This window comes from Camelus ferus, chromosome 34, assembly GCF_009834535.1.
Source record: "Camelus ferus isolate YT-003-E chromosome 34, BCGSAC_Cfer_1.0, whole genome shotgun sequence".
NCBI classification, from domain to species: Eukaryota; Metazoa; Chordata; class Mammalia; order Artiodactyla; family Camelidae; genus Camelus; species Camelus ferus.
Window position 1 is genome coordinate 15230964 of NC_045729.1, and position 20425 is coordinate 15251388.

Genomic DNA, 20425 nt, shown 5'->3' on the forward strand with positions numbered 1-20425 from the left:
CGAGAAGAAGAGGCCACATCAGGTGGAGGTCACGGACCTGTCCTCAGGCAGAGGAGACAGAGAACAAGAGTATTTGAAAAATAAGGCAAAGTTCAGTATGAAAAGAAGAGAGAGAGAGGAACTGGATACTGTACGTTGACATTTGAATTTCTAAAGTCATTCTATGGAGTTTAATTTTTATCTTGGAGATAACAGAAGAAAAAATTCAAGCAACGAGGCTTATGAATAGAGATGTGTTCTAGAAAAACACCAGATGTGAGAGTAACAGGAAGTTCGGATTGAAAGAAAGGGAAGAGATTGGACTGGAGGAAAAGCGATTGGTTAAGAGGCCATCACGCATGTCTGGCTGAGGGGTAATAAGGGACTCAAATATTTAGAAAAATTGAGGAGGGAGAGAAGAAAACAAATTAGAGAGACTGATGCATTAATTGTGACCAATCTTATTTGTGGGTAAAAGGATTCCACAAGTTGGATATGAGTCCCTGTTTTCTGGTTTGAATGTTTTATGAGAATTGGGAACAGGCTGTCAAATCTCAATCAAATTTACCGACTAAGTTGGACTTAGATGTTGAGAAAAACTAGTAAACTGGTAAGCAGGGAATCAGAGTCCTGTATTAGTCAACTGAGTAAGCCTTGAATAATTAACTCATTTATGCTTGATCAATTTTCCCTACCTGTAAAATATGGCAGTTGAAACAGGGCCTCTCATCTCTAAAACCATGGCTCTGACTACTTGCAAGTCAAATCTTTGTGTTCTTACATATCTTTATCCCTCGCAAAGGTGGGTGACTGTACTCTGCAACACTTCTTTTTGAAAAACATGACAGGACCAGCATGAAGTGGTGAAGGGAAAAGGAAATGGATAATGCATGGAACAAAGATGAAAAGTTGATATGGACATCATTTTGAAAAAAGATGAACCTTACTTCACATACATAATTGTCCGCAACTATTGCCCAGTAAGGGATGCAAAGAGGCTGAAAGCGGCTCTCTTAGGTAAACTTCTTAATTTAAAAACCAAAGGGAAAAAGTTTTAAGAGATTGATTTAAAAAACAAAAACAAAAACAGACCACTGGCAGACTGAGCAGATTCGAGCAGGAGAAATCAAGAAGTGCTCTAGCAAACTGCGATCTGTGAATTACTGGCCCCAGCTTAGTTCTTCTTGCAGCTTCTGCGGTGCAGCTTTCTGGTTTCTGGAAGTCCAGGGTACTTCCCTTGACTCAGCCAGCAGGGAGCTCCAGCCAATGGGGAAATGGCAGTGAACTGAGTGGTCAGGCTGACTCTCTGGTGACTCTGACGTCTCCCGGAGAAGAGGTTCTAGAGTAGCAGTTCCCTGATCAGTCTGGACCCGAGGACACAGAGGTAACTGGAGACAAGCAGGAGGCTGGCAGCCTGACGCAGAGCCACGGAGTTGCCAGCTGCTATCAGACAGTGCTTGGCTGATACAGCACAGACTGGTAAGTGGAGCCAGGGTTTGGGGTACAGTTTGTAGTAGAGAGAGCATTAAGGTGGCCATAGCTAAATGGTGCACAAGCAAAAGTGATGGCTTTAAGATAGCATATAAGCTTTGGGGATGGTTTATGCTACAGGTAGTCTTGAATAGAATAATCTAGCCATAGTTTCCCCTAATCTCTCTCTGTCTCTAATGTGTGTAGATGTACACACACACACACACACACACACACACACACACAGATTGTTTGGCTCCTGAAATAATTGTTTGGAAGCTGCAAAACAATATTCATACAGTCAAAAGCTCAACATACAAAATTAGAGAAAACTCTATACCTTATAGTCCACCTTTAAAAAATGTTAACCCGTTGCTTTTTGTCTGCCTCTCAAGGAGATGCCTTTGGAATACAGGCTGCCACGTGTTCATCCTCACTTATGCCGGGTAACCTTAGGCAGTTACAATCATCTTAGCACAATGCTAATAGCACAATACTTTTGTTATATTTGTTGCTGAACTTGAGGTCTGCTTCCTATATCTGGAGTAAAAGTTCTGCCTTTGAGAAGGCTTGTGGCAGCCCTCCTGACTAGTGGGAGGCCAGAGGGGAGAGCAGAGCGGTTGAATGCCCAGAGCTGACCTCTGCCACGTATAGCTGTGTTACTCCAAGAAAGCTTTGTAACCTCTCTGCTACTTGAAGTCGTTGCCTCCTCTATAAATCAGTGATAAAAATAAGCCCCTATTTGATCACGTTATGGTGAATTTAAATTAAATCATAAAAGTTAAGCGCTTAGAACTAGGCTTACTGTCAAGGAAACACAATAAATATTAGATATGATTCTTTCTGCTATTGTTATTGTTACTGTTATTACTGCTACTACTGCTACTACTAAAGCAAAATCATGTTCTTTCCCTGAAGTCTAAGTTGCTCTTTAACCCCCAGATCTTTTCTGTTGGATCTGCAGTGGTCAAATTAACTAAGAGTTTTGGTAGGTCGCGGTGATGATCTGAAGACTCAATCTGTTGGCTTCACAAACCACTGAACCTCACTTCCTTTCTACCAAATGCAACCGTCAGAAGAATCATGTCAGTCACCCACCACCACCTGCAGAAGCTCCACAAAGTGCAGTGAGAGAGAATGAGTTTTGGAAGCAATGCACCAAAAAGGAAGGCGCTATGTGAGCGGTCAGACCTCTGACGGGTCAGAGCCTTCATGGTCTGCGGACTAGCGCGCCGTTCTCACTGCAGGTCGCCCCTGACGTGGTACTTGCGCTGCGGGCTGTCTTCCTTCCTTTGCCGAAGTAAATCCAGGTAGTGGGCAGGGACCTAGAATCCCGTGTCTTCACTCCAGTTTGTGTTTTTTTTTACTTAGAAGGAGACATGGATAATCAGAGAAGGCTGATGAATGCAGGAGATTCCCAGTCTTCAGGTAAGAAGCACGGGTCTGAGGGCGCTGGGTGCTCTGTGTGTAGTAAACAGACTTACATTTGGTGAGTCCTTGCTCTCGGTTTTGAGAGTCAGTGCCTCACATTCTTCATCTTTTTTCTTATCCGTGTCAAATGACTTCCAGCTATGTATCCGAGGGAGCTTAAAAACAGTATAAATAAATCCATACTGTGTGAATAAAAGCTGCCTGATTTTTGGACTATTTTAATAGCTTTATTTAGATAAAATTGACATACATTTAGGGGGGAGGGTATAGCTCAGTGATAGAGTGCATGCTTAGCAAGCATGAGGTCCTGGGTTCAATCCCCAGTACTTCCATTTTTAAAACAGTAATAAATAAATAAATCTAATTATTCCTCCCCCCAATTTTTAAAAAAAATAAAATACACATATTTAAAGTATGCAACTTGATAAATTTTGGCATGCATGATGTACACCCATGAAACCACAAAGACATTCAAGATGATGAACATATCCATCAATACCAAGTGTTTTCTAATACCTCATTATAGCATTTTTCTATTGCCACTTTTAGCATGCCCTCCTTGATTCAACCACAGGTCAGCTTCCAGTCACTATAGACAGACTTGCATTTTCTGGAATTTTATATCGATGGAATCATGCACTATATAATCATTTCTCTTTGGCCTCTTTTATTTAGCATAATTATTTTAAAATTCTTTCCTGTTGTTTTAAGTATCAATAGGTCATTTCATTTTTATTGCTGACTGCTAGTCCCTCATATAGATATACCATAGTCTATTTATTTATTCAGCTGTTAATGAATATTTGAATTGTTTCTAGTTTGGGATTATTACAAAATAAGCCTCTATAAAAATGTGCACCAGCCTTGGTATGGACACACTCTTCCATTTCTTTGGGGGAAATACCTATGAATAGAATGGGCAAATCATATAGTAGGTGTATATTTAACTTTTTAAGAAATGTCTGCACTGCCTCCCGTAATGGTTGTGCCCTTTATGTTTCCACTAACAATGGATGAGACTCCCAGGTCTTCCATATTCTCACCAACACTTAGTATGGTCAGACGTTCTAATTTTACTAATTCTAATAGGTAGGTAGTAGCTTCTAAATCTGGTTTTAATTTGCATTTGCTTTATAATTATTGATGACGAGCCTCTTTTTATGTCAAATTTGCCTTCTATATACCTTATTTCATGAAGTGCCTGTTACACCCTGTTGTTCACATTTTTTGTCGTGTTGTTTGTTTTCTTATGAAGTATTGAGCGTTCTTTATGTATTCTGGACACAAGACTTTTATCAGACATCAGACTTGCAAATATTTCTCCAGGCTCTGGCTTGTCTTTTCATTTTGTTAAAACTGTCTTTTGAAGAGCCTAAGTTATTAATTTTTACAAGTCCAATTTATTACTTTTAATAGACCATGTTTTTGGGGCTGGATTGAAGAAATCTTTCTCTAATCCAAAATAACAAAGAATTTTTCCTATGTTTTCTTCTAAAAATGTTATAGTTTCAGGTATTACATTTATTTCTATGATCCTTTATGAATTAATTTTTATATATGGAATGTGGTGTGGATCAAAATCTTTTTTTGTACATGGATTCCAATTCTTCCAGTACTGTTTATCAAAATGATTATTCTTTTTGGCTCCTCTCTGGTCTCCACATATGTTGGGTCTATTTCCAGACTATTTGTCTATTTTTTATACCAATACCATGCTACAGTGACAACTGTGGCTTTATAATAAATCTTTAAACCCAGTAATGTTTGTCCACAAACTTAGTTCTTTTTTGAAACTGGCTATTCTAATTCCTTTGCATTTTAGTATGAATTTTAGAAATAGCTTGCCAATTTCTACCAAAAAAAGTCTGCTGAGAATTTTGTTTGGGATTGTGATGAATCTGGGTAGAACAGACATCATAACAGTGTTTTGTCTTCTGACTCCTGGGAACAGTATCTCTCCATTTATTTATGTCTTCAGTTTCAGCAATGTTTTGTAGTTTTTAGTGTACAAGTTTTATATATCTTTTTTTCAGATTTATCCACAAGTATTTAATATTTTATGCTACTATAAATGATATGTTATATTTTAATTTCCTATTGATAAATGCGAGTATATAGAAATATGATTGGTTTCTATATATTGATCTTGAATCTTATAACACTCTAAGCTCACTTATTAGTAATGAAGAGCTGATTTAATTTTTCTATAGGAGATGTTATCTCTTCCAACCTTACCATAGAGTCACACGAACCCCCAAAAGGGAATAAAAAGAAACCTTGTGTCTCTAAAATCATCGCTATCATCATTTTCCTGGTGATCCTGATAATTACACTGGCCATAGTTTTAGCAGGTGAGTTGAGTTGTCCATTTCCCAAATATGTTCATGTTAACCCTCCTCTAAAATATTTGGTCATACATGTATGTTTCATACTTCAGCTCAAGATTAAGGATAATTTCAGACATCTTTGTACATGACATGAGCATATGATTCTTCTTCTATAACGTGAAGATTATAGCATTCTAAATACTATGAAGAAAAAAAATAACTTAATGTATATGAAATTCCTTTTAAGCCAGTGTTGCTTATAGTCCTTACTAGGTAAGGAACTTGTGGTAAAATGTAAATCACCACACTGCTTTTTTCATCCATAAGGTCCTATTATGGAAAAAAAAAACAAAAAAACAAAAGAACCAGACAGTATATTGGGTGACATAGTTAGTTAACAACGTACTATGAGGTTCTATCTCGCTGTGGACTGGCGGCACGCAGGGTGTGGAACGGCATCTAGCAGTGGACTGACTACTTTGAAAATTGAGTTCAAGGTGCAAAACATTTGATTTCTCTCTGATTGTGTGACTTGCAATGATGAGGTCAAATTTCCAAGCTGTCCTCATAATTCACAAGGGTAGGGATGAGTCATAGAGAATTAGACAAGAAAAAAGTGTTCCTGTCTTAATAACCAACTTTTTTACACTAGATTACCTTTAGGTTCTAAAAACAGCCTTGTACACCTCTCCTTCATGATAGTAAACTATGGACATACCTTCTACAGATAGCTCAAATTATTTTAATAAGATGTTTGAAAATATATATAAGTATATATGTGTATAGATGCGCATGTATAAATATTGTATGATTTATACATCAATGTTTTATAAATGTGTATAAAATATGTACATGTATAAAGTAATTTATAGAAATTAATGTGCCTACATATTATATAGACACATATACATAAATGTACATATACATATAAATGAATTTGTATGGTGTAGACATATTAATCAAGCTTATTCTATGAACTATGCATTAGGAGATACATGAATACATTATATCTGTGATTATACTGTCTATATCAACTTAATAATATCAGTACATACATGATAGTCAACACCATGAAAATGAGGGTCCAAACCCTTTGGGTTGAAGGGCTAACCTGGTGAATTGTATTCATGGGGATAATTGTTTTAAGTTAAGGGATTGCCACCCCCCAGGGAATTAATCTATTATTCGATCGTTTTTAGTTGAAAAGCACAAATCTTCCATGGAACACGTGTCATGCTTGGATGGCTGGATTGGCTACCTAGGAAAGTGCTTCTATTTTTCTGAAAATACAACCACCTGGGCAGCAAGTCAGAACTTCTGTGCCGCTCACGCTGCAAACCCCGCTGTGTTCAACACCACCGAAGAGCTGGTGAGGCAATGCTTTGGAACTGTGGTTATGTTTACAGAGGTTATAGCTGATGGGAGAGTAGAAATGGTCCAGAGAAGACCCTCTCACTAAGCAGAGGAGGCCCTACTTTCCATGTCAGCTTAAACCGTAGAAAGAGCTCACATCAGGTCAGATCACATTCATGTCACAGGTCAGGTCAGATCAAATCATGGTACGAGTTATTAGGCAACGTTCAGGAGATGACTTCCCCTACTTGACTTTTCAACTGGGGATAGGTGTATTTAAAAACAAGGCATACACTAGGCCTTTTCCCTAAGCCCTACATAAAGCTATTTAAATACTGCTGCCCACCAGAAAGACCCCAACTGTTCTTCAAAGAAGTTCAGCCACATAATCACCCAGCTCTACATTTTCAAGAGAAGTTACGGCTCCCAACCCCAGGGAAAGTCCAAAATCACAGTTCAGAATTGAGAAGTTCTAACAAAGCCCCCAGTCATGATTAACAGTTGTTAATCTACTAAGTTCATGCTAAATGAAAGTTGCCTTTTGTGAGACTACGTGAAAGAAATAATAAACAGAGAGTCATAGCAGACTGTTTGTCAGAGATACGGGGAAGAATTAATAAATGAGTCATTATAGCCAAGACGATCTGGGAGCTCTGGGGCACAGAAAAGAGTAAATAGAAAACCTTAAATGTGTACAATACAAATTGCCCAAAACAGAAATAATCGAGACGTAGAATGTCAGAGATGGTAAGAGACAGAAAGGCTAAGACTAAGGAGCATAAGGGTATATTTATCATTTATAGAAAACGTTCTCTACCAGGAATGGGCAGAAGAGAGATTCTCCCATCCTAAAAGGCACCAAACCTAGAAAGATTTACTGGCAAGTTTAATCGAGCTTTCACAGAAAAAAAAAAAAAAAAAAAAAAAAAAAAAACTTCTGCTTTACAAAAACTTTTTTAGAAAACAGAAAAGAGAGGAAGCTAACCAATGCAATTTACTACAGAAGTTGTTACCGAAGTAACACAACCCCTGACCTTACCATGAACCAGATAAAGTCACCTTTAAGATCCTTTCCAAGTCTGAAAGTCTGTACTTTAATAAAAAATATATTGAAGTAGACCGAAAAAAAAAATCAAAGAGAATGAGGGCTTTGCTATTCATTCTGTAAATATTCTATATTAAAGAATTTCCTGAAGCGATATTCTGACCATTCTCAGTATTGGATTGGACTGAGGCAAAAACCAGGGCAGACTTGGCAGTGGATAGATGGGACCATATACAGTGGTTGGTAAGTCCTGGGTATATAATTTACACACCTGAAGCTGGGGCTCAGAGCCTTTCCCACCATGGAGAGATCTGAGTTATAATCCACATCCACCGTTCTCCTGGAAACTTCCTTTGTGGTGGAGAATAAAATGAGCTCAGAGAAAAAGTCATACTGCAAGTTGTAATACAAATGATTTAATATCTGTCATCTTCCAAAGATGATGCTTCAACATGATTATATCATCTATCATCTAACCTCCACAGCAGCTGTGAGGGGTGCATATATTTACCTCTATTTTACAGATGAAAAAAATCGGCGTTCAAAGATGTTGAATAATTAGATTATCTTACAATAATCTGCCCTTCTCCATCATATAGGGTATTGTTGTTTTGAGTTTATAAATCTACCTTTTTAGGGCAACAAAGCATACGAATTCAGTTTGCTTTATGTTCGAACAATGTGGTGTTGGGTTAGAGTAAAATCTCACAGCAGAGGAAATTTTTTCTCTAGCCATTCCCATCAGTATCCATTCATTCTGTGCCCCCCCCTTCTTCCTTTTTTCCTTCTGTGTTTTGTTTCAGGTTGAAAATAATTGGAATTGGAGAATGTGCTTATCTACACCAAATTGGGATTAGCAGTGCCAGTACTCATTTGGTTAGAAAATGGATTTGCAGCAGACCAGACACATGTATACCAAGAAGCTAAGACATCGTAGATCTAAGATGTTTCGCATAAAATGAAGTTTTTATTCCTTTTGAAATATATTAATATACAGGTACATGAAATTCATACTTAGAACTATTCACTAATGTTTCATTTCAAATCTGTAAGTCCATTTTCATAAACCTATTAGATTCTTGGCATTCAAGAAATATATGCCACAACATATTTAAAGGTTTCCAAATCTATTATAGAATAAAATTTCTGATACGTAATACATTAAAATATGAATGAAAAAGTTAGACATTTCAAGATATATAATCATATGACTTCAGACTGATGTCATTTAAAACTACTTGTTTTTCTAAGTAAGAACGCTGGCATTTTTACAGTCTCATTAATTTTATTATCAATGCTAGTTGTTGTCTTTTCTTTCAGTTTTGCAATATTTGCATTATTTGAATTATGAGATTCACTCATGAATGTAGTGTAACATAGTATAACAAGAATAGTGCGTAAGTGTGTTGATTTACTCGTTAAATCAATCTCTTTCACACACCAACCTTAGCAAAAAAAAAAGAAAAAATGAAACAATAATAAAATGAGTTCACGTTCAGACCATCATAGGATGGGCGTCAGGTGATGGGTAAACAGCCTGAACTAGCAGAGTTCTATTTATGGATGCAAGGACCTACCACCTGAAGGACACCAGGAATAGTGCAAATTTGGGGGACAAATCGGGGAGGGAGTGGTTTGAACTTTGCTGCTCAAACTTCTTTCTATTTGAGAAAAACAACAATTTAGGTTCTGTGTCAGAATATATACTTTTCAGAGGATATTATCTTCATGTTTACTCGAGGTTAGCAATATCTCTTTGTAAAACATAATTTTTCTTAACATAATTGTGAAGTCTGTGATCTGCATCCTATGGGTGCTTAGTGTATACTCGCTATTAGAAATTTAAATAGTTCTATTAAACGAATACGTATTGGAGAGTAGGGCTAGTAAGAATTTAGGAAAATAACTTAGTAGAATTTCATTCTTTTATGTTTTCTTGTAGACGATACCATTTTCCATCTTTTAACCTCTCTCTTTACCCTCATTTTCACTTTTTCCCTCCCTGTTCTTTATAAATGTTTATTTGATTATTTTAATCTCAACATGAATAAGGGAGATAACTGTCTACAGGCAAATAAGTGCCAAGACAGTAAAAGACTAAAAGAGAAAATTTCTTTCCTAGTTAAAATCAACCATTACATGGTTCCTTAGAAAACTCAGGACTTTGTTCTTAAGGTCTTAATTGTAACAACTTGTATTATTACTCCACTGTTGTCCCTGTATCAGGAGTATATAAAGCTATTTTTATTGAAAATTAGACTGTAATAAATGGTGGCAAGGAATTTAGCATTTAATCTACAGGTTAGAAAATCAGGAAACTAGATAGACGAACCTTCTAACATTTAATTACCAAACAGTGTAAGACATATAAAAGCAAATGCACATGATGTGTAAAAAAGTTCAGTGCCAGCACAGGGAAGAAAGTGTCTCAGAAAATATAGGACAATAGCGATGAAGAATAGATGTGAAAAATGAATCCCATGTTTCTCTCCAAGTCAATCAGAGGAACAGTGGTGCTATTAGCTGATATAGACAGAAAAGGATATTTTGGAATTACTGAGTTTTAGGAGTCAATAGGTAACTCGGGGGGAATGTTTAGGAGGTTGTAGGATGTACTGTTCAGGGACTCCGGAGCAAGTGTGGGCTGGATATAGGACGTAGATGCAGACAGAGCTGCAGAGATCTAAGCTGTAAGCTTACATGACAAAGGGAGAAAAAGTGCATGGTGACGAAATGGGGGAAAGGTACAGCTCAACCAGTAGAGCGCATGCTTAGCGTTCTTCAGACAAATAATCAGCTCATGTGTATTTAAGAAGCATTAAATGACAGTGATGCTTATTCTCCAGCATATGTCGCAATATTCTGAAGTATTGGATTTTCAAACCTTCTAGTACTGAATAATGTCCAGAATTAAGTAGAAAAATATACTAATGTTTCCAGTTATAGTTCTAAAAATTACATGATCATTGTATTAGCCTTTAATAATAGAGCAGCAATGTCAAGAATCTCTTTGTATGACTCATGGCTTTTATGGTATCTAATTCTTTCATTACTTAATGACATAGACTTTTTTAAATGTCTTCTTAATATTTTTTGAATTAGCATTAAAATAGAGTTACTACTTTAAAAACAAATTGAGAATCGTGGTGTTTTTTAGATAAAATCAGAAATATTCTCATATCACCATTAGGGGGCGATAATGGATAATTATGCCTGAAGTTGGAAATTTAATTTCTAAAACTATGGAAAGACAACTTCTAAGAGTTAAGCCTTTTTTATACTTGATTATAATTTTTGCTATATTTTTAAGTATAATATATATGCACTTAAATATAAATAAACCTGTATATGTATGCATATATAGATATACACTAGTAAGTTTGAATAAAGTATAAAATTAACATGCTAAATTTTAAATTCTTAGTAGGAAAGCCAGGTGTTCAAAACAACTTAATGTAAATGAGGAAAAATATATATTCAGGAATATAATCTCCTCACTGTGTGAGAGTGAATACAATACTTCATTTGACTTAAGGGAGGCTCGCTTGGAAACGGGAATGCAAACTCAATTGATATATGGTATCTGTGGACATATGTTCCTAGAGTAATAATTTAATACCTATGCATGATTTCCTATTAAGAATTTATTGATTCTTTTTATCTTCTTGGAGTTCTGCTTTTGGCTAGTTCTAAATCAACATTTATCTCAAACTTCCCACCCTTGAGTTGCCGTACCATTTGATGTGCATTTCATCTATTAAAATAATCCAAATGTATTTGTCTTTGTCTTCTGAGAAATAGTCAAAAGATTTCTAAGGATTAAAAAAAAAAAATCAGTGGAAAAGTAATGATACGGACAGAAAGGAAGCCCCCAGAAGAATGAAGAAGAAAAGTAGAGTGGAGAGTTCCTCCTCCTTAGCCAGGGGTGTTCAGACACGTCACTCTGCTGAACTGACCGCCTGGCGAATCGGAAAGCAATCCTGTCTGTGCAGGGCAGACTCAGTAAGGCCCGCCTTCCCGTGTGGACCTAACGCCGAAGGGGAACAAGAGGGAGTGGCCGGTGTGAAGATGCAACTGGTCCTCTTCTTTATTTTCACACTTCTAGGCTCCCCAGCGTTAGATCTTTTTTGGTTGGTAGAGCTAATGCATCAAATGAGGTGGAAAACGGTTAATGCAAAGAAGGGCCAGGGAGCAAGGGGAGCGGGAATGACTATTAAAAAGGATTTCAGGAGCAAACCTAAGCTGTTTTTCCCTTCTGGGGGACTGGACGCAGATGTCACAGTCAGTTCTAATGGGGGTCCAAGTGGGAAGTAGAAAGTGGCCTCATTAAAAGCCTTCCCTGGTGAAGCAATAATTTTCCCCAACTGTGAACATACACAAAAAGCATAAACACACGTACATTCCAAAAGAAGTCTAAAAGCTTAAAGATAAAAGCTTTTAAAATGCCATAAATTATAATTGTCCAGTTTATTCCTAAAGGTTTTTCCACTGAGACTCTTCTAATTTACATATTATTTCATATACTCCCCTCCCAGGTAGGATCACTATATAATTTAAAACATTAATTCGGAGGAATGCGTGATCTAAAAATGACTTTAGATGTTGTGATTCAGGCAATCTAGTCCCTCAAAAACATACATATATGGATGTATATATGGAAATAATAAGACAAGCTTTGTTTTTAATGAGGATTTTTAGACATGACTAATTAAAATCATAACAGTTTTCCTCAGATCTCTTAATCCTTCATCATTTTTTCTCTGCTTCCCTTCAATAATTTCTACAATTTTTTCCACATTTCTCAAATGTAACTTCTATGATTTTTCCACATTTCTCAAATGTTCCTACTAATAAAATAGTATGTATTTTTGCATTCATTATACTAGGTAAACATGATTTTGTGTTCTTTGTACTTAATTTTTTGAGTCAAAAGTTTTATATTTCATTCCTTATAAATTGTAATTGCTTCTGTTCATACATATGAATTTGAAGCAAGTATTTTTTAAAATTCTTGTATGATCTTGAAGTTTTACTGTTAGTGTATCTAAGACCTTAAAGTAGTTCCATTGGTGAACTTATAGTCAATCAACAAACATCACTGGAGAGACTCTCTGCTCCAAGTCTCAATGTAGGTTCTTGGTTAAAAACACAAACAAGCAACACACACCCTAGAAAATTTCATTTATTGGCCCATATACACTGACACTTATTTTGAAAAAAGAAAAACAGACTGATTTTATTTCTCTGTATGAAGGTTATGATTATCTAGACTACGGAAGACTAGTAGTAAAAGTCTTGCTGGGAAAGTCAGAATGTGTTACAAATACATACTCAACAACATAAAAAGTACTTATTTATCATCCATTCTGTATCAGTCACCTAGTTCACACAGTGACAAGGATTATTGACCTTACAGAGCTTACAGTGCATTTAGAGACACAAGCAATTAAGCAATGGTTCAGGAGAAAAAAAAGAAACTAAATGTTACAATTAGATCAGCACAGGGAGCTATGAAAATATATATTAAATCCTTATAATTTAGTCTGGAGTGGAGAACAGTCAAGGAAGTATTTTCCTCCAGATGACATTTAATTTGGCCACCTGAAAAAAAAAAAGCAAGAGTTAAATAAGTGAGTAAGAAAAAGAACAATGTTTGTTAAGCTGAGACAAATGTATGATTAGATCAGAGACGAGCCATCGTGACGCATGTGGGGAAATGAACAAAGTTTCGTGTGTTTGCGTCACTACAAGGGTGGAAGTCGGGGAGGAATGAAGAGGAGCTGAGACACAAAGCATTTGGTCGGAGACAGTAAAAGGTTTAAGCAATGAAATACTACGGAAGGGAATTAAGTAGTGAGTGATGTGGCCGAGTGTGAAGTTTAGAGAATCATAGTATGGAGAATGGACTTTCACAGACAAAAAAAAAAAAAAAAAAATGCATGCAGTAACCCAAGATGACTGGGTGTGCAGGAAGATGTGTAAATGGACTCCAGAAGTAATTACATGATAAAACTGACAGGACTTAAGTAGATGTTTGAATATTGAGGGTGAAAAGATGGAAGATGTCATGAAACCCTAGAAATATGGGTTTGGGAGTCAACAATAAACGGATAGCAATTGAAGTTACAGAGTAACTTACAGCCAATGATTGCATATGATAGAGGACCCACTAAAACTCTGAGGAACATTAATATTTAAGAGATCAGAAAAGGAAAGAGACCTGCAGCAAAGACTGAGGAGGGATGGATGGAGAGGTAGAGAGAAATTCAAGAGAGCACCGTGTCGTCGACGCTAAGGTCAGAGAACATCTCAAGAAGAAAGGATCGCTCGACAAAGAGCAACGTTATTGAGAGTTAAAAGGAAGCCTAGGAAAAGCAGAAACAGATTTCAGAAGAACTTGGAGTGGGAGGCAGAAAGAGGAAAAAGCAAGCCTAAAAAGTTTTAGGAAATTTGACTCCAAAGGGGTGAGAAAAATTGGGCAGGAACTAAAAGCCACATGTGGTTAGTGAAAATTTTTCTTGTTGCTCTCACGTTTAATTATTGATAGAAAAGGAAGCATAAGAAGACAGAGGAAATGGTGAGAAATGGGTCTCCTTGAAAAAACTAAAATGGATGCAATCATGACTAGAAACTCGGAGGACTTGGATATTTGATTTAGACAGAAAGAAAGATAGCTCTTTTTTTGGAAATAGGAGGAGAGGACAAACTAATAAATAAGATACAGATACAGGTGTAGACTCAGTGGTAGAAAGTTCAAGAATATATCATCTGATGGCTTCTTTTAAAAAAAAATTAAATGCTCTTCCCCTAATGTGAATGAGAGGTATAGAGAGAGAATTATTGAGGAGACTAAAGGATACTTTGTCTGAAATAGCCACTATCATGCATGGAGGATGACTAGGGAAATACAGTTCTAGGTAGAAACAAAGAATCAGTTAAGGCTGACAGCCCTGGTGGATTGTGACACAAATCTACACTCTTACCATCAATCATTATCACTGTAATATTTGTTGTAAAAACAAAGTGTTTCTACAAAAATATATAAATTTTTTAAACTTGCACTTTTATTTATAGGCAGGATACCTGTGATCAATTCAGAAGTCATCATCTGTGGATGAAGAGATCACATTTTGACAAATCCAGTAACTCTGAAGGAGACACTTTCCAGCAAAAACACCCTTCTTGGTTATCACAGCACAGGCGTTACCTTCAACCTCTCCCTGGACTTCAAATCTATCGAGGAAAAACAACGTTAGCGACGCCCATGGAAGCTGGACTCTTTCCCAGATATCTGTCTTCCCTTGAGCCAAAAGCACACAAAAGCACAACTGTGTGGTGCCTGTGTTTTTTCTCTCAGGAGAATGTACTCTCCAAGCTGGAATCTAAGACACTGTAATAGTCAGACAGGGAACGTACATTCAAAACAATTTCTTTCATGAAGGAATTCCTCCAAATAGTTTCTTAACCAAAAAACAGTCATTTGTAAATAGAAATCCTACATGTAAATAAAATGAAAATAAAAATGTAAGAAACACTGGTGAAATGTAGGAAATCCATGTGATCGTATGAAAAGGAAAGGTCTTAGGGACTGCAGCTGTCTGCGGGTGTGCCCCGCCCCCACACTTCCTAGGTTAAAATCCTAACTCCTTGAAGTGACAGTGTGAGGAATTAGGGCCTTTGAGAGGTGCTTAAATTATGAAGGTGGAACCTTCGTGAATGGGATTAGTTCCTTATAAAAGGGTCTCTAGAGAGCTCCCTGGCCCCTTCCACCATATGGGGACATGGCGAGAAGGCTCCGGCTACAGACCAGGAGCCCTCACCAAAACACAGTCATTCTCCCGCCTTGCTCTGGGAACCCCACCCTCCAGAACTGTCAGAAATACGTCCCTGTTGTGTATAAGCTACTTAGTCTGTGGGATTTTGTTATAGCAGCCTGAACAGACGAAGATCTTCTAAAAACCTCTTCTCACTGTTTGTCTCTGATGATATTCCTCGTTCTTACAAAAGGTCCTGAGAAAGAAGAACACTCTTTGGCACATCTAGACTCCACCTGCTAAAGACGCAACAGCAACCCCAGACTGGATGAGGAGGAGGGGGAGGAGTTAGAGAGAGGAGTAGGGGAGAAGATCAACTCCCTTCAAAATTTTTAAACTCACATGGACACCCCAACTAGAGTATTTCTGTGCTCATGTGTAAATAAGGATGTACCCAACCCCCTCACCCTTAACACAGAAGGAAATTGCCCCTAAATTCTGTTTTTTTTTTTTCCTGTCTTCAACAAATAAGCCACAAGAAATCTTAAAAATCAGAAAATACTCAAAGAACCAGATTAGCAAATTAATCATTCTAAGCAAGTCTGAATGTGGGTTGACGGAACATCACTTTAAAAATACGGGAATAGATTTCTACTAGACATAATCAAAGGTAAAAATTTTAAATAAATTTAGTGTGTGTGGTACACAAAGATTATGACATGCGTGGGTACAGAACATAAATTTTAACAGGAGAGACTGTAAACAGTCTCTGGGTAAGAATATTCATTCATTCATATTCACTCATTCATTTGTATGGTGATTTTCTTAATATTTCCCAATAATTGAAGTCATTATTCAAAATAATGATACTAGTACCAAAAATAATACTAATCAAAATAAAGATTATTCTGTAAATCTTTAAGAAACACTTTGTAAGAATTTAAATTTAGAGACTTCTACATTGACCATGATTTTCCATTTATAGCATTATTTCCATTTATAGCATTATCTGTAAATTAAAAGAAAGTCCAAATATGAAAATACATTAGCTTAAGAGCTTTTGCTTCACTAAGGCAAATTTCCTGCCCGTTTGCACACTAACAAAGATTAAAGTCTTCAATCTGTGGGAACCAACTGGCTACCTGGAGGTTCAGGCAGCCCCCGTAAGGATCGGTACCCAAATGCCAACACTTACAACTGTAGGTTTAATGAGGTACCATCCAGCCAGGTCCACGCCTTTTGTGGATATGTAATGTTCAATCCGATCCAAAAGTAAATTCCATCTTGTATATTGCTCTGCACGAAATCCTGTGAAAGGAGGTCCAGAGGAAATTGTTACACCTATTGAAATAGCTTCTTCTGACTTTTATCAGGACTTGAAAGTTTTTGATATTTATCTTTCTATTTAGTAAAGTATTAAGAAGGCTGACGAAGGTTTCCTATATATGTGTGTGTGTGGAGAAGGAAATTGATAAGGGAAGGTTTTCAAAACACTCTTGCGTACATGCGTACATTATGTGAAAATGTGTGCTACTTAATGGAGTTCAGGAGGACAATGGTATCAATTGCAACTGATGAAAGGGTTGCAAAGAGAAGATGAAGCAAAAACTAGGAATTAATAAGTCTGCCTAAAGGAGCAACAACTATCTCTGATGGCTGATGTCCACCAGCGTGCAGTCTTGAGTAAGATGGATGCTTATGGTGAAACTAAGTAATGAAACTAACGAACCCCAGACACTAGGCATAGTGTAAGGTATTGATAACGCTTTCGGTGAGCACCTCAAAGAGCTCCTATCTTCCTCTGCCAGAGGCAATGTGAAAGGGTGGCATCAATATCCCAGTGAAATAGGCAAGTTTATGCAACCTGTCAAGTTCTGCAGATTCCTCTTAGGGAAATACTGCCTAGCTCATAAGGTCATTGTGAGCACTAAGTTATATAACCTTTGTAACATGCCTACCACAGTGCCTGGCATATGGTAGGAATTTGGTAAGTGGCAGTCATTATTTGTCCTATAATTCTTTCATTATAAAATATACTTATTTCTCTTAGCTTTAAAGGGGCTTTTTTCATAGCAAATCAGCTCTTACCAGTTCAGCCTTGTCTTGGATTATCAAGAGATGTGACTTCGTTATTGAACAGGCTTTTTGGCTATCAATCCATGATTTAAAGGTTCTGAAAAAGTTATAGCATTTCTCTTCTTTCTGCACCCAGTCATTAAGGCATAAGTTTAGGCTAGGGTTTGCTGAAATAGAAAAATAGAAGGAATAGGATTGAGAACAAGGTTTGAGTATCAAAAACCATTTTGGCACTAACTTTGCAAGCTAGTTCTTTAAAAATAAAGGTTTTTGGCTCACTTTTAAGAAATGAACTCCTCTTCCACTGATAAATAGTCTTTAGAAGCGATAAATGCCAGAAATAGTCATAGTTATTATTGGTTAATTACTACAGGCCAAATAATTTCCTGAATTCTTAGCACACTTGAATATATGAAATATAAGAAAGTTATGAAATACATAAAATTATTAACTTCACGTTCCTCATTTTGTAAGTAAAGGTATTAAAGCTAAGGCTAGTGAAGTATACAGTAGGAAACTAAAGTAAAGTTTAAGTAACTCACTCCAGGTCATATGCAGTAGGGCATAGGAAAACTTAAACAGAGAGTCTAAATGCCAAATGCCTAAAAGGCAGGAGAGAAAACTGTTTTGAAAAAAAAGTTCTTTTCTGAGTCCCTTTGGATGCAGAAGAATATGTTTCATAACACATTTTATCAGTGACTTTGTAAAACAAAATGTTTACCGTGATCCCAGTACCTCTATGACCACCAGACTTACCTCTAAGAAATGGAAAAACCTGAGAAAGTTAGTAAAATCAACCTATATTCAGAAATGGGTGCACACACATCTCAACTGTACTAATAATTTTTATATTTTAAGCTAAGTAGTAGGTACATAAGTATTGACTGTATTCTATTTAAATTTCTCTATATTTTAAATACTGCATAATATTTTTAATATCCACAAATCTGTGTGAAAACTTATCTGATATGCTTATAGTAAATGAAACAAACATGAAAATATGAACTGTAGAATACTCTACACAAATGTGAGTTATAACCACTAGAACCTGTGGGAGTGCTGGAGAGAGGGCATAAGGAGTCACATTATTGGGGGGAAACATCACATACTACGTTTCTGTTTTGAATCAGCAGAGCACCCTGATTTTTCACAACCCTCTCTCCAGAGCATTTTCTTTAGAAGTCACAACATCAAAGTGGGCTTTGAAATAATATATTAATCAATTAGATTTTAACTGCATTGGCCAGGAAAATTACCCAACAATATACCTCAGATCAAAGCTGCAGACAAACTTTAGTTTTGCTGAAATTCAGTGTCATAAACTATTGACAGAAATAAATGACTTCAAGCTCTTCTGCTTATTCAGAGGGTTCCCTTGCTATGACCTTCGCTAGGGTAGAATTTGGCCTCTAAAATAAAGCACGAATGATTCACTTCACTCTTCTTATTTGCCTGAAAGTCGCAGACCTCAACAATGAAGAAAGCCAAGCTCTGTCAGTGTAGTAACATGGAAGGCAATTCATCCATTGAAAATCACAGTTATTTGTAGAGAGAGTGACTGTTACTGACACGCCAAAGATAAAATGATGGAAAGTCAACAAATAATTCATGAGTGCTGTCATGCTGGGACCCCCACGGGAGGAAGGCCTCCGGTGGTCCGGAGAAGCGCAGAAGCATGCATGCTTGGGGAGGGAGAGAGAAATGGTCATAATAGGGAATAACTGAGATGACCAATAAAAGAGACATGACATTATAAAGACTAAATCTCAAGGGAAAAGTACCATCACAAGCATACACATTAGCTATATTTTCATATTGTATTTGACTCTGGTATGGCCATCAGTATTTAACTTGAACGAATTATTAACCCAAACTTAACATCAAGACAATAAATATATTTTAGTATAATTCACTGGTACTTAAACTGTGCGAAAGTTTATAGTTTTAGGTAGATTTTTTTTTTGACTTGGAAAATAGTTGTAACTTGTGAGGAAGGTTCATTTTCTTCTTTTGCAATAAACACATAAATAAGAAAAAAATAAGCACATCATTTTTTTTTCTTTACAAAAGAGCAAGGATGATGAAGAGGCAGTTTACAGGATAAAAAATTCAAAGATCTAACGTATGTGATTTTGCATTTAATTTCCCCTACTACATAAGAAATACAACTAAAATCAACTATGTGTATTTTATCATATTATATTAGCATGTATACTCTGAACTACGTATGTGTGTATGTGTCTTTGAAAGGATGAGATGGTAGGAAGTTAGCAATGGAGAGAAATATTCAAAAGAGATGGATAATTGCTCTTACAGGAAGTGAAGACTCAGAGGGACTTGCAGACTACGTTAACGCACTTAGAATTCACTCTAAGGACTACAGAAAGTCACTGCAGAGTTTTAAGCTCAGGAGTGCCTGGCTGCTGATCTGCATGTTAGAAACATCCCATTGGCTGCATGGAGGTTGAATAAAGATCCAGATAAAATTATGTCACTAATTCCCTTCATAGTGAGACATACTGATCTCCAAATACCTTACAATTCAATCTTTTGAGATTATAATTTTTAAAGAATGATCTAAAGCACCCTAATCACATATTATAACAAATAATAATTATAAAAACAGCAATCAGCAGAGTATAGAAGAGTCAGCTGCATGGATAAACAGAGGAATATAACGCTGGTATAACGTCCTTGGGTAATAGAGTAAAAGGCAATCATATCAATAAAACTATTGCAGACTAATGCACCTCACCATTTTCCACCAAATCATCTCCAACAGTGAAGGACAATGAACTTGTTCCTTAAGGGCCCAGGCACAATTTCCTGAAAAGCTGACTTCATCTTAGGTTCTCACACAAATGCTACACTCTAATCCTTACTATACTATCTCAATTAACTTCCATGAGATAAAATTGATATTCCAGGAACATGACTCTATTGTCATCAAGTAATGTAACCACAGAACCAGCCCCAAACTGGCCCCATCT

General features: G+C 36.6%; 2 protein-coding genes across 12 annotated transcripts in view; one reads left to right on the plus strand and one right to left on the minus strand.

Moving 5' to 3' along the window:
- The first annotated feature begins 1325 nt into the window (after positions 1–1325).
- LOC106730588 (C-type lectin domain family 2 member A-like) lies at positions 1326–14800 on the plus strand. 9 transcript variants are annotated; one of them, XR_004317139.1, is made up of 8 exons: positions 1350–1458; positions 1845–1895; positions 2442–2877; positions 5091–5231; positions 6407–6576; positions 7745–7848; positions 8409–8602; positions 14680–14800. XR_004317139.1 is itself a non-coding variant. In XM_032473058.1 (6 exons), exons 1-6 carry the CDS (start codon positions 1811–1813, stop codon positions 8530–8532), a joined length of 681 nt encoding a protein of 226 aa, XP_032328949.1. In that variant the 5' UTR covers positions 1326–1810; the 3' UTR covers positions 8533–12391. The 9 variants fall into 9 exon arrangements, 2 of the variants coding, with proteins under 2 accessions (XP_032328949.1, XP_032328951.1); XR_004317136.1 differs by having other exon boundaries at positions 2821–2877; XR_004317135.1 differs by having other exon boundaries at positions 1326–1895; positions 2821–2877.
- The window catches only part of LOC116661290 (killer cell lectin-like receptor subfamily B member 1B allele A), a 31584-nt gene continuing 23820 nt past the window's right edge, over positions 12662–20425 (minus strand). For all 3 annotated transcript variants that reach the window (XM_032473056.1, XM_032473055.1, XM_032473057.1), the window contains 4 exons: positions 17448–17602; positions 16555–16667; positions 14689–14838; positions 12662–13206 (listed from right to left, as the gene is read on the minus strand). In XM_032473056.1, coding sequence (XP_032328947.1) covers positions 14700–14838; positions 16555–16667; positions 17448–17602 — 407 coding nt within the window. In that variant the 3' untranslated portion in view covers positions 12662–13206; positions 14689–14699. The remainder of the gene's footprint in view (positions 13207–14688; positions 14839–16554; positions 16668–17447; positions 17603–20425) is intronic.